The sequence below is a fragment of the Pseudopipra pipra genome, chromosome 3, assembly GCF_036250125.1.
Source record: "Pseudopipra pipra isolate bDixPip1 chromosome 3, bDixPip1.hap1, whole genome shotgun sequence".
In the NCBI taxonomy this organism is placed as follows: domain Eukaryota; kingdom Metazoa; phylum Chordata; class Aves; order Passeriformes; family Pipridae; genus Pseudopipra; species Pseudopipra pipra.
The window spans coordinates 21314030-21331815 of record NC_087551.1 but is presented as its reverse complement, the minus strand read 5'-3'; the positions used below and the strand labels follow the sequence as shown (position 1 = coordinate 21331815).

General features: G+C 35.8%; 1 protein-coding gene across 9 annotated transcripts in view; it reads right to left on the bottom strand.

Moving 5' to 3' along the window:
* USH2A (usherin) overlaps positions 1–17786 on the bottom strand; it is a 385399-nt gene that overhangs the window by 153613 nt on the left and 214000 nt on the right. For all 9 annotated transcript variants that reach the window (XR_010428978.1, XM_064648236.1, XM_064648230.1 and 6 more), the window contains one exon: positions 4635–4814. Coding sequence is in view for 8 of the 9 variants with exons in the window: in XM_064648236.1 (XP_064504306.1) it covers positions 4635–4814 (180 nt within the window). In the remaining variant the exon portion in view is untranslated. The remainder of the gene's footprint in view (positions 1–4634; positions 4815–17786) is intronic.

Here is a 17786-nt window from a genome sequence, read left to right as displayed (position 1 = left end):
AAGAAGGAAAGGCAAAGAAGAGAAAAAGAAGAGAGAGAGAAGAGAGAGGAGAGAGACAGAGAGAGAGAAAGAAAAAGGAGAAAGAAGAGAGAGAAAAGAGAGAAAAAGAAGGAGAAGACAGAATAACAACTGATGTATCTAAAGGGCTGAAATTTGATGTAAAGGAAATTCTTTCAAAAAAACTTTTATGATTTGACTCTCAATGTAATACTAAGAAAAATGGAAAAACAAATCTATCTCACAGGGAAAAATCTAGTATATTCAGGTTTGATCTTTTTTCCTAAGTAATTCTGACCTAACATCAGCTTGCTGTCTTTACTGAATTCCTCTAAGGAGCCTGTTGGCTTTAGTGATCCACTTGCATGAACAAATTCTTTCAGGTGCAAATATAAGTTGTATGATGAGATTCCTACTCGTTTGCATGATTAGATCAGGGATCCTATGATGACGTTCAACATCCAGTCTCAGAGGTGTTGCTATCTAAATTAACAGTGGCTGAAATCCCCTGGTTGCAGGACACCATCTCCTGTAGATATTGAACAAATATCAGCAACTATAGGTACGTAGGCTCAATTTTGGCTGCTGAGAACAAGCCCAAGCTTATAGGAGAGGCATGCAGTATTCCATACGCAAACAAGCGGCCAGAAAAGGGCAGGTGCTTAAGAGTCCAAAGCAAAATCTAACATCTTTCACTGCTAAATATTCCTATGTTGTGCAAATTACAGACAGAGTATATAAGAGCTTAAAGAAGCACTTCACTGCTTAGGCAATTTTTTTTCGGAGTATCTTCCCTTTTATGTTTTACATAGGAAATATAAACCAATTCTTTGAGGTTCTGCTCTGTAGATGAGTCAGCACCAAGTTAATGAATCAGCACCAAGAACCCACACAGAGACAACTCTGCAATGCAATACAGAATTAGCATCCATGACAATCTTCATATCTCTTATTATGACTTGGGAATCCAGTCTTCTGTTCTTTATAGGTGATGATTGAACCTCACCTTCCTGCTTCCCATCTGAGCAGCAGCCAGTCTTTCTCTGCTATATCTCTTCGCCCCTATTTCAACAAAATCTTTCTCCTTTCTGCACAGAGGACCTCTCATTCCCCTCCATACTAGGGCTTTGATGGTCAGAGGAAGGGAACAAATGGATTTAACTGGAGTATTATCAGCAGTGATTGCAAATTTATTTTCTGCTAGCTTACCATCCCTTATTACAAAGCAATCCTAAAATAATGGGATCTTATATCTGCCACGTTATCAGAAATAGCACTCGAGAAGAAAAATGTATAGCCAAGAATGCCATGCAGAAGATTTTCTCCCAGAATTTTGCAGTTTTACATCCTCTGCATCACTTCAATTCATTTACCTAATTAAATTAATTCTAAAGAAATTTGTTTTCCAGATTTTTTACTGCTTGGCAACTTCAAATTAATGTGAAGCACTGACTACTATACTATTTTTTTACAACTTCCACCAAAGCAGTTTAGGATAAGATAAATGGAGCAAATTTATTCCTTTTCAAAAAAACGTAAAACTCAAAAAAATTTACTTCTACCTCTGCGGTATGAAATTTGTCACTAATCATTTTAAACTATGCCCTTTTATGCTTCTTCCATCTCTTTTAGCTTTCCATGCAGTTCTTTGATGTAACAAAGACAGTTTCAGACAAGATTTCAGTTCATCTGGAAAAAAAAGCTTTAAGTCTTGAGGCAAAAAGCAGTGTATTTAAAATTTATATACTCCATAATGCCTTTGTTCTGAACTTGAACATCCTGAAAAACTTCTCTGCTTTCTTTTGCCTTCCGACTCTGAAGATCATTTGTTCTCATGGTTTCAGCTTCTTATTATGCAACAGTGACTTTAACTGGTAGTTCCAGCATTTAAGTACATGCACAGTCATGGCTGACCCTTTCTGATCAATTGCCAATCCATACAGGTTTGACTGATAAAAGAGCCAATTAGATTTAAGCAAATTAAGGGACATCACCAATGTCAACCACTTATTAAACTGAATGCTGAATTCCATGCATACCAAACACTAATGCACCAAGTCCCATTAAGAGTTGAAATCCTAACCCCATTAGTAACTCCAGTCCACTACAGGGTAAGGGTCAAAAGAAAGTTTCATATTTATGGATTAACATTTGGATTCAGTTTTTATTTTTTTAATCTTTCCAAGAACTCTTGAACCTGCATTGCAATTTTAGTCAAGAGCTTAGATAAAATAAATTCCTTAATTCTAATAGGTTTTTTTCAAGCATTGAGTTAAAGCATGGCAAATAAGATTGATAAGAAATTATGATACATTCAGTCAGGTAACACTAAGGATTTGGCATGCTTTACATTAAGACATATATGCAATATGTCTTAAATTAAAAAAAAAAAAGAAACAAAAGAAATGCATGTTGGAAAAAAAAATTGTGCCACAATTGTAAAACAGTGATCAGCAGTAACTTCAAAAAGGAATAATCCTTTGTCTTCTATCACTCTTCCTTTTATACAATCTTCCATCAAGCTCCATGAAGTACTCCCCACCATGCAAATTTCTGAAACAGCATTTTTTTTCTTATCCTTGAAAAGAGAATGCTGCATGTTCACACTCACTAAAAGGCTATGATTTTGTACCTAATGAGACCTCTCTTACTCTTTGATCAAACAAAATTTCTAAGTGAAATCTTGGCCGTTGAAGTAAAAAATAAAATTTCTTCTTATTTTAGTGGCGCCTAGATTTTATTTAATGACTTACAAACTGTGAAGGCAGTGAATACAGTCCACTGTAAAATTACCAGTGTACTCATAATTTACCATACAATGGAATTGTATAGCATTGAAAGAGTCATTGTAATAAATATCGTAGCAAAGAAAACATACCTTGTCCTAGATATACACATGCGTGTCTGTATGTGTGTGCACATATAGCAAGAATACAGTGTGTGTGACAGAGTACTTCTCTCATATGCCCTGCTTCATTTATTATTCATTTCACTACAGATCACAGTCCACTGGACAATAGTATGGAAGATTTCTTTAATAACTCTCACTGCTAATTTAATTCTACTTAAACACACATATCCTAGTGAATGCCACATGCTTTTCAGCATGATTTTATGTGTAAATCAGGATAATATGTTTTCAGATCATTAACTAAAAGGAAGCATGAACTAAAACCTATTTAACCAATGAGGTATTGCTTTTAAACTACCACAAGGTCATAAAAAAGATAATTTCAAAGCTATAAGTTTTCTAATTGTAATCAACAACAATCTAATGATGAAAGAAAGTCTATCTTAATGGCTGTCATAAACCTGTGCACATCCTTGCTTATCTTTAAAGATCCTTTACTTTGTCATTTGGTAAAATTTTCACTACCAAATTTTGCTACGCAAAATTAAAATGTGGCACCAGAATTAGAAATAACATTGTCTTACTGCTCAGTCTTAAATGAGCAGTGAAACTCAGATGCAGTTTTATTATTATATAATGTTAATATTATATTATTATAATATTATATTATGTTAATATTAGGTGCAACTTGACAATAAAATTGGAAAAGTATAAAATGCTCTGGAAATTGACTTTTTCCTTATTTCTCAGTAATCTATCATACAAACTCTGTATTGTATTTACTCACTTTCCTGAAATCTTTCTGCTGGTTTGGACCCAAACCTAATCCATCTGTTTGCAAGCAAATTGTTTCAAGTTTAACTGTATTTTTGAGCTGTAAGGTTTATGGGATTTCTCTTTTCTTTGTTTCTGTTTTTCTTTTACTTTAAAATGGTGTGTATGTCACTCTACACTATTCTTACTAAACAGCAACACCTATACATGTCTCAAGATCAAGATTGGTTGATTCTAATTCTCACATTAGAATTCAAAACTGTCTTAAATAAATTGTTTCCATTGGCATTTATTAACAAAAGCTAATTCTTGAGGATGGCCATGAAAAGGGAATGCAAAAGGGACACACCTACACCAGCTACAAATGTAAGCTTTCTTGACAAAAAAAAAAACAACCACCAACCAAAACAAAACCACAGAAAAAAACACTCACAGTGTTTAGGGCGTATTTGCTCAATTCTCTTATTTCAAATTGTTATGAAGATAACATCCAGGGTGGTTTAGAGCCTCATTCACTGTAAATCAGCACATTGTAATTGACTTTCTCACAACTAAATTACTTTGTGGATTCGGGCTCAATATATCGCCAATGGTTTATATTACTATTATTAAACAAATTCTCTAAGTCTATCCAGTAAGTGCTCCTTGTCAGCACTTTCAGCTTCTATTCTAAAACAGGTTACAAAATGCAGGTGAGTCTCTCGATATTCTTGGACTAGATTAGCTGTCCGTGACAGAATACACCACCATTCACAGAAAAAAAATGAAGTACATAACACACCTCTCACCTTCATAATATGTTAACTATACAACTGTTTTCATTCTCTAGTTCTTAAAGTAAACAGTGTGACAAATTAGAAGCCGAAAAGAACAATTTTGTTAGTAAGAACTACTAATGCAAACATATTCTTCTGAAATTCCAGTCTTCAGTTGAGATAATAAATAACGTTTTGTTCAACAGAGTGTTTGTGTAATTGTTACATGCACAGAAAAAGCACTTTTTCATACTTACCTCCTGGAGGCATGACAATTGTTATAGCATCACTTATCAAGCTGCCCTGGCTGTTGGATGCATTCACTTGTACTGTGTAGTTAGAAAATGGAATCAGGCCTTTAATAGGTACCCATACATTGAATTTCTTGCTGCTGCAGAACATCCGAGTATCATTTACCATAGAATAATTAGCATTATCTGTTATGAAAAAACAAGAAAGGGGGGGAAGAACAAATGTTAGCCCTTGCATCCCCTACAATTCACTGTCTTTATGAACTGTCTTATTTCCACTCAAAAGAAGAGTTGCTATTTATACCAATAACACACACACACACATACACACACAGAATTTTGGCTATTAGGGAGAAAAAATATTATTCATTATTTCTCCTGCTTTTGGCAACAGTTTATGGTACTTGTAAATCCTGGAAAATAAACAAACCAATACATGAAGCAACCATGCAGTTGCAAAGCTGACTGCTACATACTGCAAACAGAAGCCAGCTTTCAGAAACTACTTATGTTCTAGAAAAGTTGGATGATAACTGCAAATCCCAAATGTTAGTGTTAATTCTTATGCCTATGATACACTGGTAAAAATTTTTGAATTCACTAGAAAAATGCTTACCTTAGTAGTTTGTAAGCTAACTCCATTATATACATAAGAAATAGTCATCGGCAGTAGCACATGCTTTCCAGCACGGCCCGCAGTCCGCTCAAAGATAAAGGATTTGAAGTATTCAGTTTATCAGTTGAAATCATCAGAGGACACCACAGCAACCTACATGTCCTTTGCAAACCTTTTAAGATGTCAAACTTAAGATAAGCCAATATTCTGCCCTACAAAAATAAAGAAACCCTTTCCAAAATACCTAGTAAGACTAGAAAATAAAAAAAAAATTGTATATAAATTAACAATTTTTTCAAATTAATGAAGAATTCACTCACATATCTGAGAGTAAAGCTGAATTCATTTAAAGATTATCCTATATTTCGAACATATAAAGCGCTATATAAATGATTAATATTATTACTACTATTCATCATTCCATGGAGAGCTCTCACTGAAGTCAATAGAAATTCTCTATTACAAACAACAGCAGAATCACACAAGTGATTCTTGTGTGATTCTTCTCATACCTGTGATCACAGGTATGAGAATGAGATTAAACAGTATATAACTGTTAAAAATATTGTATGTTAAGTAAGGCATTGTCACAGGTAGTTGATTGAATATTCACATCTGAGTCCTCTACAAAACCTAGATAAGATGGAATTACAAAAACCCTGGAAAATCAATATTTTAATTAATTTTTTAAGGTAAACTCTTTGGATTTACACATTTTTATTCAACTTTTAAATAAACAGTTAAAACTGAAATGTTATTAAATCTGAAACTGCTTTTCAAATATCCCATATTTCTATGATGTGCTCTAACACTTGTGTATGCAATACATTTCAGTCATGCTCACATGACATTTTACCACAGATGAGTGATCTGGATTTTCCTCTAATTTTGGATTCCTATAAATAATGTCTGATTCACTTATGGTACAAGTCCAAGCAATTCCATTATTTTGGTGTTCATAGAGTGGCACAAAGGGTGTTTTCAGGTATTCTGCTGGTAACATATGACAAACTTATTTTCTGAGGTTTTGTGGAGGGGGGGGCAGTTTTGTAAAACTCTTTATAACCCTGCCCTGTAGCCTAGTTCCTTATTGCTCAAATTCCACCTGGATTACACCATGCCATAGCACCAGACCACCTGGACAGACTACAGTAGTGTGAAGGTAGAATGGTTTCATGAAGCCTGATGGATTTATTTTGGATTTCACTGAAGTTTACATAAGTCCAAGACCCCGTTTTATATACAGCAATGAAGGCAAAACTTCTTATCATGCAAGAAGAACCATGTTTTACACATTCTACATACAGAATCCTGCAGAAGCAAAGTTATTTTGTCTGACATTACTCTCATGTACCAGGCTACTCAACCAGCACTAGAAAAATGCATCGACATTACTTAAATTTCAGCTCTTAAATTGCATATCAAACCCTTCTTCTGCACCTTTGTGAAACTGTCCCTGTGTGTGATTTGGGAGTAGATACAACCCAACAAGGCACATTTTTCCTATCATCTATCACAGTTTTTCCAGTATCTGCAACTGAATATTTGTGACGATCACACAACAACATGTGACTGTGATATGCACCTATTATTTTATTAACAATAAAGTCATTAGAAATGGCCAACTGTATATATGACATATACATTCTTAAGGTTCTAGTGACATGAAACACTTAAGGATTCAGTTGGCTGTGGGAAAAAAAATGCATTTTTTAAACATTTCACCTCCAATGTGTAGGAGAGTTTAAAAATTAGTGTTGACAGACTGGCACATAGGATAGATTCAAACTTTAAGCATAAAAGTGGGTTGCCTAGTAGCAATTTTTATGCCAAATCCATGAGAAAATTAAACTTTTTCTATCCACAGTACAGTTCTAACATTAATATTTTTATTTTCATCCACCTAAACCTGGAAGGAAAACATGTGTTTCCTCTGCTGATATTTTTATTCCATTATTAATCTTTCTTCCAATGGCTAACTATACTATATTTTAAAAATACAGTTTTGAGTAACAGAATATGAATTAAAAGGATAACACTCTATTCCAAGTTGCCTGGATAACAACATTAATATACAGTAATTATACAATTAGTTGTAACATTAAATTCTAGTTATAGCAGAGTGATTACTCGCCAATTATAAGAAGTATATAATTACTCAATAATTAGGAGAAGTATGTAATTACATAACCATTTTATTCAGCTCAAAAATGAACTTGCAAATTTACAATGAGATAGACAACACAGCAGCTCAAAATTTTTCATTGCTTCTAATAAAAAGCCAAGGAGTACTTGCAAGTTTCCTAACCTGAATTTTACACAGACAAAAGGTGTTTTTATCCCCCTTCCCAGCCAGCCAATTTACTGCTGCTGGCAAGTAAAATGTTAGAAGAACATTTTTAAAATGCAGGTCTTGCTGGGGCTGACTTGCAATATGCAGCTTTGCCACTTCTCACTGCTTAAACTTAGCTTTCAGTGGGCTGGAAAATGCAGACACATAGGTTCAGCCTGACAGAAAGTGATACAGTGATAACCCTGTCATATCATTCCATGCCATTCCTGCCCAGCCTGCCTCAGTGTGGACCCAATTTGTGAGTATAAGTGGACGAGGCCTCTCTTTTTTCATTTTTCATGTGTGTTTTTCTCTCCATCCTGCTCACAGGTCCTACTGTAACCTACCAGCAAGTCTGCTGCAGATCTAAACAGCAGGTGACTCAGATACCAGTAAAGTCATAAAAGACATTGTTTTACTTCAGACAAGTGGTTTCTACCAGAATACCTCCTTGTTCCTACACTCTGCCTTGTAATTCCTGCCATGAACATACACCAGCACTCCAACAAGCAAGGTCTCTTCACAACACATGAACAACTTAAAGGGCAGAAAACAAACTCCTAGATCTGGTTCACCATGTCCTTCAACACTTAAGACATTGCAAACAACTGTACCAAAAGCTGAATTTGAACGGGAGGAGGCTCAGAGCCACCATCTCCTATAAGCTATTAAAAAAGACTAAACCCTCTGCAGATGTGAAGGGCTTCCCCAAGCTCCTTAATCTTTCCATATTTTTGCATAGTGATGGTTAATTCTTTTCCTACCCTTCCTACTCAGCTCTCCATATCTCCCCCAAAGTATCTGAGGGCCTTTTTTCCCTAAGCCTGCTATTTGAGAAAAACCTCAGAAAAACTGTTCCCAGTTTATTCGTAGTTTATACCAGATCAAAGTATCTCAGTTTTTCAAGAAAAGATCCAAATGAAGAAATTAGGGCTAAAGAATATCCACATACATACTTAAAAATACTTGAAACAAAGTCAAGAAATAAAACATGCTTATATTAAAAAGACACATAAATATATATTCCATTCAAAATCACTGTTTAAAAGTCCTAAGCTTCAAACAGCATTCTAGCTGGTGGGTAGTTGTGTTTGAAGGTTCACTATGTTTTCGGGTGGACACTTTGCAGGGGGCTCCCAAGCAGATGTGCATTCCTGTTACTAAGCTCCCCTGTAAATAGGTGAATTAAGCTCCTGTGGGTCAGTGGTGCGTAAATTACTGCTGTCCTGGGTCTGTCATCCTATGGGGTTCACTAGATTGAAATAACATAAATGGGTATCCTTTTCCATTCTTGTTATAATCATTGTCACAAGAATTTTAATGCCTCATATATTCCATAATTTTTTTCTGTGTGCTGTACTGCTCTGACCTTTTCAATATTCTGTAATTTGACTGGCTGGCGATTTCAAGTTCTCTCCTTTTTACAGCCTTATTAACTTGTGGGAAAGAGGTGAAATGGACAGCCAATCAGAATACATAATATTAAAAAGGTCACAGTAGTACAGTATAGTATCAGCAGACACAGAATACTGTATATTAGTCATTAGCATTCTGATATCTTATTCATGTAACAAAGGTTGTAAGGAGTGCAGGAAATGATACAACATGAAACAATTCTCATGACAATGGAAATAAAAGAAATAATACTAAATCTATTCATCTAACATACCCATCATTATACAGAAAATATTGCTCAAAAAACAGCTTCCTTCTATTTTTCTGTTTGATTCTTATGAGACTTTAAGAACCAAGACACCTTTATAAAAGAGGTTTCTATCCTATTTGCAGCATCCTAGAAATTGGCCATCTTATCCCCAGATTTGCCTGAACTTAAGTGGTATCACAGGACCACAGCCTGTGAAGTACAAAGAAATTTCCACCTAAAAGGTACTTAAGCCTTTAACACTTCAGTGTTATTATCACAAATGTTTAATGAGCTATTGTTTTCTTCCAATATCATTATTTCAAGACAACATGAAAATTCAACCACAAAAATACACTACATATTGTGTAATACTACATGATGAAAAGTATTTTTCGAGTGACTAGGGCTTTGTGTCATGTGCTGAAATATTATTACCAATCCATACTGTTTCCATCTTAGACCACAGAAAAAGTTAATGTCAGAATAGGAGAATAAAAATGAAACAAGAACTCACTTTTTCATCCCTTTTCCCCATAACTTACCCTCACTGTGCAGCAGTTTCTGACCCTGTGGTATTTTCTGTCTCTTTGGTACCACATCTTTTGGAGGTAAGTTCTATGAATATGCACACTTCCTGGTCTCTAAGCCCATTCTTTTGTCCATTAGTTTTGCCTATTCTTCAGCCTCATTTACTTCCACACAAGCTACACCTTTCCTCCCAGCTAAGATTTTTCTTCTCCCTCTTTGCTTTTCCACAGTTTCTAGTGCAGTATTCAGAATCACTTCACATTAGTTTGATTATCCCAATAGAAAACCACCTAAAAATATTTCCTTGACATTATTGGCGATTCTCTTTTCCTAAGGACTGTCATAATGAACTGTTCTCAAATTTTAATCTCAATTGTTATCGAGATAAGTACTTTCTGTGCTTCGATGTCAGATGTCATACCCCTCTTTTCAGCAAACTCTTGGTGGTTTTTTTGTGATCTGCGATGAGGGGGGTTTTTAATGTTTGGGGGTTTTGTTTTGGAGGGTTTTCTGGTGGGGAATTTTTTTTTTTTTTTGATTGGTTGGTTTTGGTTTTTCCTTCTTTTTTCAGATGGGTACAATCCTGATTTTGTGTCTCAATCTCTTGAAGCCCCATTTGTTCCTCTGCTCTTGAGCTGACAGATGTATTGTTCCTATGGACATATTATGGTCACAGTCCATCAAACTGAGTCCAAAACTTAAAGACTCTCTTAACACATGAAATCTTAATTCTGATGGGTTAGGAGGAGTTGCTGGATTAGGCAAAATGGGTAATTTAAAAGCACTGAGACAAAGTGGAAAAAAACTATGAATCCAAAATATTAATTTTCCTGTAAATAACAAAGAATTTACATTATCTGCATTGAAAAAAACTTCTCTTTTTCCTTTCTCACTGGCAATTAAAGAAGCTTATAGTTTTAAAACTGAAAAATAGAAATTACTTAAAGAACAGGACGAAAGTCCCTGTTGGCACATACAGAAGAAATCTGAAAACTCAGTGACTCAGATGTAGTTTCTGACTGTAGTACTCAAGTCATTACTTTGACAGCTTGGTTTCCCTCAAACAGGCAAAAGCACCTTCTGTGACTTCTCAAAGGCTGAAATTTGGTACAGCTACCTTAGACTGTCTTAAGCCGTACAGAATGTGTATGCTGTCTGTCACTCTGACACTGGAAAGCTGCTTTTCTGCCTTACAAAAGACAAGAAGGTCCTGGTGGACAAGTTGAATGTGAGCCAGCAATGAGCCCTTGCGACAAAGGAGGCCAACAGCCTTGTGGGCTGTATTAGAAGCATTGGCAGCAGGTCAAATAATGGGATCCCTCCTCTCTATTCATCCTGGTGAGAGACATCTGGAGTGCTCATCCTGTTCTGGGATCCCCATTACAAGACAGATAGGGACTTACTGGAGTGGAGTTCATGAAAAGATGATTAAGGGCTTAAAGCATCTGCCACATAAAGAAAGTTTAAGGGAACTGAGATGGTTTAGCCTCAAGAAGAGATGGCCTGGAGGGTAGAATATCTTATCAATGTGTATAAATATCTGCTGTGAGGGCATAAAGAAGCCAAATAATTCTCAGCAGTATATAGCAGCAGAGCAAAAGACAATGGATACATACAGAAAATACAAGAAATTCTGTTTAAACCTAAGAAAAAGACTTTACTTTGAGGTTGGTCAAACACTGGAACAAGGTGCCCAAAGAGGTTGTGGAGTCTCCATCCTTGGTGATACTCAAAACACAACTGGACACTGTCCTGGGCAACGTGCTCCAGCTAACCCTGCTTAGAGAAGAGAGGCTGAACTAGAGGTGCTTTCTGACCTCAGCTGTTCCATGATTCTGTGAAAATTTGCCGAACACTTCAAGAACCCTAAGGCAAAGCAGGAGTAATCATTATGATGAAAGCATGTTCCTGTCAGTAGAAATAAGTGATTATTAGTGTTACAAACACTAAGTAATGTGCATTTATATGCTCATTAATTCTATGGACTGAAATATGAATAAAGCCCACAGCTTGATGTGAAAGCTCATACAAGAAAGTTAGCAGAGCCCCCAAGGATGGTTAATGACTGCATCTGAGATTAGGCTTTGTCATGATGGCAGGCAGAGAAGAATGTTTGGTGTGTGGTCTCATCTACCCTTTGGAGCTTTCAGTTCAGTGTCATGAGGCTTTCAACTAAAAAAACTCTGTAATTGTTGATGAAAATGCCAAGAAGAAACCTGTTTTATTTGAATTGTTTTAGGTTTTCTCATTACTTTTTCATAAACATGGAAACATCTAATGAGTCTTGCAGTTGAGTACAGATTTTGAGTTCCAGTTAAAACAGTATATTCAGTATAGTGTTAAATCTCTGCTGTAAAAATAGTCATCTCTATTGTAACTCAATTTTTCTGCAACGGCACCAAGGGGCATCAATCCTGGACCCCCCACACCGCACACTGTATCAAGTGTCTTAGGGACACATGGTAAGAACTTAGTCCATGATCTAAATCCAACTCTGGAAAGCATTCTCTGAGTAGAACCAACTTATCTGGATTTCACAAAAGCTTTCAGCGTCCAAGTGCTCTTATTTCAATATTAACAGGAGAAGGTGTCCCAGGACACTTTAGTACCCCAAGTGACAAAACTTCACATTGTCTATAAATGACCAGAAGGCATAAAATGGCAAAAGATTTTGCTACACTTGCAATGTTAAGCTGATAATAGAGCATATAGCTACTGATTTCATCCATTTTGTTTGAGGGGTTTTATAGACAAATGATGAGACTTTATAAAGTATATTTAATGAGGGATTTTATACACCAAAAAAAATTGAGAAACAGTTAGCTTTAAAATCTTTAAGCTTGTTTCTCCATGGATAGAACATTCTTTCTCTAACTGCAGCAGTACATAAATGGAGATTATCACAGTATCTGGTTTCTGAATCTATGCCCATAATTCATGGATGCCAATAGGAATTTTCCATTCTCCAGGGACACTATCAGAAGGAGACTAGCTAAACACACAGAGCAGAACCTGGAGTCTCAAATCCATAATCAAATATCTAGATTGATTGTGTCACTTGCACCTGTATTGATTTCAATTGGAGCAGCTGACCCAAGGGAATAATAAAAATGTGGAATAAAACTGATTTATGAGAACAAAATAAATCCTTTTGTGAGTGGTAATGAATTGGTACTATTTAACCCTTTCAATCACAAAAGGAGAACACTATTTATTTTTTCAGAATGCTGAGTTAGCCAAAAGAAGTCATATAAAAAAAGTCAATACTGTCAAATGCCATTACACTTAGTTGTAATACTTTGGAAGGAATGAAGCTCTAAACTTGATCTAGGATTTTTGTTTGACATAAGACATTCTTTTGGCTTTTACAGTCAGCTTTCATGGGGTGTCATAAATGATGCACTTGCAGACTGAAAGAACCACAGAATCATTCAGGCGAGTGTTTGTTGTGCTCACTTATTAAGCACCTCCCTCTAGACCGTTCAGGACAAAACCTTGTAGATTAACATAAACAGCCACATCAACTGCACACAATCATCCCTACAAAAGGATGGCCTATCACAGTATCTTGATCTCTCTGGTACATTACACAGTCCCCTTTATAAAGTGCAAAGAAAAACTACATCAAAAGCTTGTCCGATCCCAGTTTTCATCATGCTTTCCCTACCTGAGAAACCAGAGGAGTTTTACATTAGTCTCTAAAATGAAGTGTATTTGTTTCAAACCAACACATACAAGTATTCAAACACAACTTCTTTACCTGTGGAAGCTCTAGTCAGATTATACATATATCTTGTTTCGGCCATGTCATCGACACCAGTCATTTTGCACCTAATGCGATAAATTGTTGGTTTTGCATTTAGCACTTACCACAGATGGTAAGTACTAGCCTTAGTGTAGCCTCAGTGTAGCCGCCTTAGCCTTCATGTGGATTAAAAACTCTGGAAGACATTCATTAACTAAAAGACTGTCTTCATAGGAGAACTGATTGGCAAATTCCCTTTTACTCAATACTGTTTACCAGACCCATCTCCAGAAGGTTGCTATTATTCCCTAGACTATTACAAGGGAGTAGGGACAGTCTCAGAGACTATACTGCTATTGGCAGTCAGTGGGAATTTCAATCCTTTAAGAACTGATGATACCTTTCTCACAGAAATGGGATTCAGCCCTATGTGTCTGCTTTATCATACAAAACCAAATAAATTACACAGTACAAGATAGAAACAAACCAGTGTACACATGACAAAAATAAAACTATATTAATAGAATTATGCAGAAGATCAATTAAAACACCATCTGTGGTTTGATGCTTGAGTCTTCACCAAAGAAATGGTCAGATGTAGAAATTAGAGAGTGACTGCTTTCACTTTGCTTTCCCCTGAGACACCTGTACCAAGGCAAAGAAAAACAAAGTGTATCTGGTGCTGAAGGGAATTATGCTAGAACATGGTGTATTGTGAGGCTATTCAAAATCTAATGAAGCATGACTAACGTTTACCCAATAATCAACCTAAAGTGCAAGTGAGGCTATGAGTTTTCTAGCCATGCAAATCAAAATTGAAATACCACACTACTCTGTGACAAAACACCCCTAAGTCCTACTCTGTTTTTATTAAATATGGCTATTTGAAAATGGATCATGCATCCCCTTTTCTTTCTCCTCTCAATTATCTTCAGGACTAGCGAGTTTTATTACTGAGGCCTGTAGCTAAAACTGAGATAGCCAACATGAGGGAGGAAGTGGATGAAATACAAAACATCTCCCTAATGGCTGGCTTGAAAAAGCAGCTAAGGGATGACTTTTGCTACGCTGTCCCTCTGCCACTGTATGCTTTCCACTGGGAACTGCTTGAACTCACTGTTGGTTGTTCCTATTTATGATGCTATTTGGGCTTCATGGAGTATGTTAACATGGTGTAAATGTTTTACACTGGTTGGTCACTAAACATCTGTGTACATATATTAATGGATAACACTTATCAAATGTTTAAATTATTATTCTAGACTTTGTTGTCCACTAGGTTTTGGGAGGAAAGGATCTGCTAGGGAAAGGCAATTCTCACAGCATCATAGCTGTTCCCGTGAAGTTCTTCTGCAATCACACTACTGCGTTTGCAGGGGCAAGGCCATGAGAAAAAATATCCAAGAATAAGAGCATGAGATCTATAACAGAAAATACTTCCTGTGAGGCTCTGGAAAACAATGCCTCAGCAGCTTCAGGGTCCTTAGTATTAGTCACATTAAGGCACTAAGGTGCCTTAGACACCATGTAACATCACAGCAGTACAAATGTAATGGATTAAATATTTCTTTATATATTAAAATTTAATTGGTAAATTACCAATATCATTAATATTGCCACAATTTCTCGGATTCACAATTTTTTTGAAAATTTTACCCTTCTTTTTAAGTCAAGTATCTCTACACTCCTCAGGCCAGCTTGAAGAAAGGACGATTTTTCTTAATAGCAATGCCAAATTTAGTGTGGCATCATATTAAAAAAAATAATCAAGGATTACTACTAAGGAATTCACATTGCAGAATGTATAGGGTAACTGCACAATCCTAAAATACTGGAGTAAGGCTGCAATTACTTTTCCTGCTCTTATTAAATAATGATCTGTCCCTGGCTCAGGAACACATGATATTATAAATATTTTTTGTAAGTGATTAAATGCAGAAAGTATGCAGACCTGATACCTACCTACTATGGAAAAATTTTTCAGATTTCTTTAGTAACAGCTTCTTGAATATTCAGCTACACGGGAGAAAAGACTTAATAACTAACCAACAATTAAAAAAAATCAAGTTTTTGAAGAAATAGCTTGTCTTGAAAACACGTCATATGCTTTGATTAAATATATGGGATTACTATACTGCCATCTTTGTAAAATAATTTTTCTTGTAAATATTAAAGTGCATGAAACTTGTCTCTTTTGTCAGTTATTGCAAAGTCATTTGCAGCAACTGCAAATGCAAATGTATACTATTTTATAGTTTGAGGTAATTATGCAAAAAATTTCTAAAAGAAATTCAGTATGAAAATTGTCCTAACAAGTCTCTCAGAAATGTTTTAGCCATTTCTGAAATCATGTTTAATTCTCAGAAATTGTTGTCGTTTTATTAAATTTTCAGATCTAAATGCAAAGTGCTTACCACCTCCTCCATCTTTGAAATAACATCCCACAGAATTTTTATTCCCCATTCTCAAGCCTTCAACACAAGGCAGGTTAGGAATTTTAAGGGGCTTCAGCATTCCTCTTCCCACTTCTGGCATCTGCAGGTGCTGTGTCTTCCTATAGCAGCCATTGCTTTTATACAGTAGGTTGATTCTTAACATTCCCTTTCTGAATTCTGATTGGAAAGAGCACTGAAGCACTGTGCCCAATCAAGATTATAAGAAGAACCTTCTAGTAGAAGCCAAATGAATATATGGTGTAAGTTTTCTTCTATTGATTCATACAGAGTATATTTTAAACTAAAAAGATTAGATGAACAACGTTCTAATGCACGTATGCAAAAGTCAACTATTTTCTGCTATATTCACCCGTTAGAATTCTCCACTTTGTCAAGAGAATGAGGAGGCTGCAAGGAAGCTTTCTGGTACAGTATCTCCAAATATGCAGAGTAACCAGATTATTCACTTTCTCTTTACAAAAATACCAGATGAACTACATTGCTGAAAAGTAAGAACCTTGGATGATATGTCAACAACAAAAGTTTAAAAAAGTATTAAAAAAAACTCCAAGAAATTAAAAATAAAAACCCAAACTGAAAATACCGCACATTGATTTCTACATTCATGAGCAACAAAGAGTTCCAAGTATAAACCTGCAACTTTGTGTTGTGAAACTCCCTAAGGACACATAGTTAATTAAAGATTCTCTTTATGTCAAACTTGCATTCAAATGCATCTCAACATCTCGGGGACTACAGGTTTGGATTAATTTTGTGCTAATGCAGTCATCTGACACAGGTAGGAAGATAAGAATTTCCTCCAACTCTCTCCTCTGGAAAAGAGTTAATACCTGATCCTTCCTGTTCTAGAACCTAATTTCAGACACCCAGATGCAATTAAAAATGACCCTGTACTTAATCTAAACCAACCTGAGGATAAATAGGGCTGAATGAGGAAACTACTTGAGGAAAATAAGCCTGACTCTGTCACCTTTCTTTCCCCCTCAAGTCCTCCGAGAATTAGGAGAGTGTCAGATAATAGCAAGAACTTTAATTTCTCTTAAAGAGGGAAAAGCTGTTGGTGATCTTGTAATATTAGTATTTTATGCCTTGGACTAACCAATTGCAAACCAAATTCCTCCTTAAGGCTCCTCTCAAGGGGACACTGGGACTCCAATGGCTTGAAGCAAAGCAACTTGTCTTTGCATTGCGTTAAGCCCAAGCAATGATGCCTGAGCATTGAAGAACTGACAGAGCCCAAAGTTACTAAAATCATATTTGATCCCCATATGCAGTTTGCTAGCAAAAAATACTTCTCTGGAAAACTAAAACATACCTGTACGGATCAGAATGGTGAAACAGTCTCAACAAAGCTCCTTCTTATATTTTAACAAGTACTTTCAAAGAGAAAGATTTTCAGAATAACACAGAGATGAATTAGAAAACGAGGGCTAATTGATACAGATATTTCTCTTGCATACATTGCTAAATCATGGCCAAACGATAGAAAAATCCATTATCAGTATCCTCCTCTATTGGTAGAAAATCTAGACTGTCTCCTGCTGATCTACATTTCACACTTGCAGTTGCACAGTGACCTTTTTAATCAGTTTATGATAGCATTTGCTTCTCTTTCAACTCGGTTATTGATAAATGTTGACCAGGCATACACTATTTACCACCACCCTGCCATGCTAGTGTCTAAAATCAAAAAATAAGTATCAGCAGTGAAAGAACTAAACAGCAACAAAAACCTGGCATATGCATTACAGAACATTTATATTGGATTCGAAAGTCAGGAATTTAAAGACAGTGCGACTAGAACATTCTTTCTTTCTTTTATGCATTACAATGTAG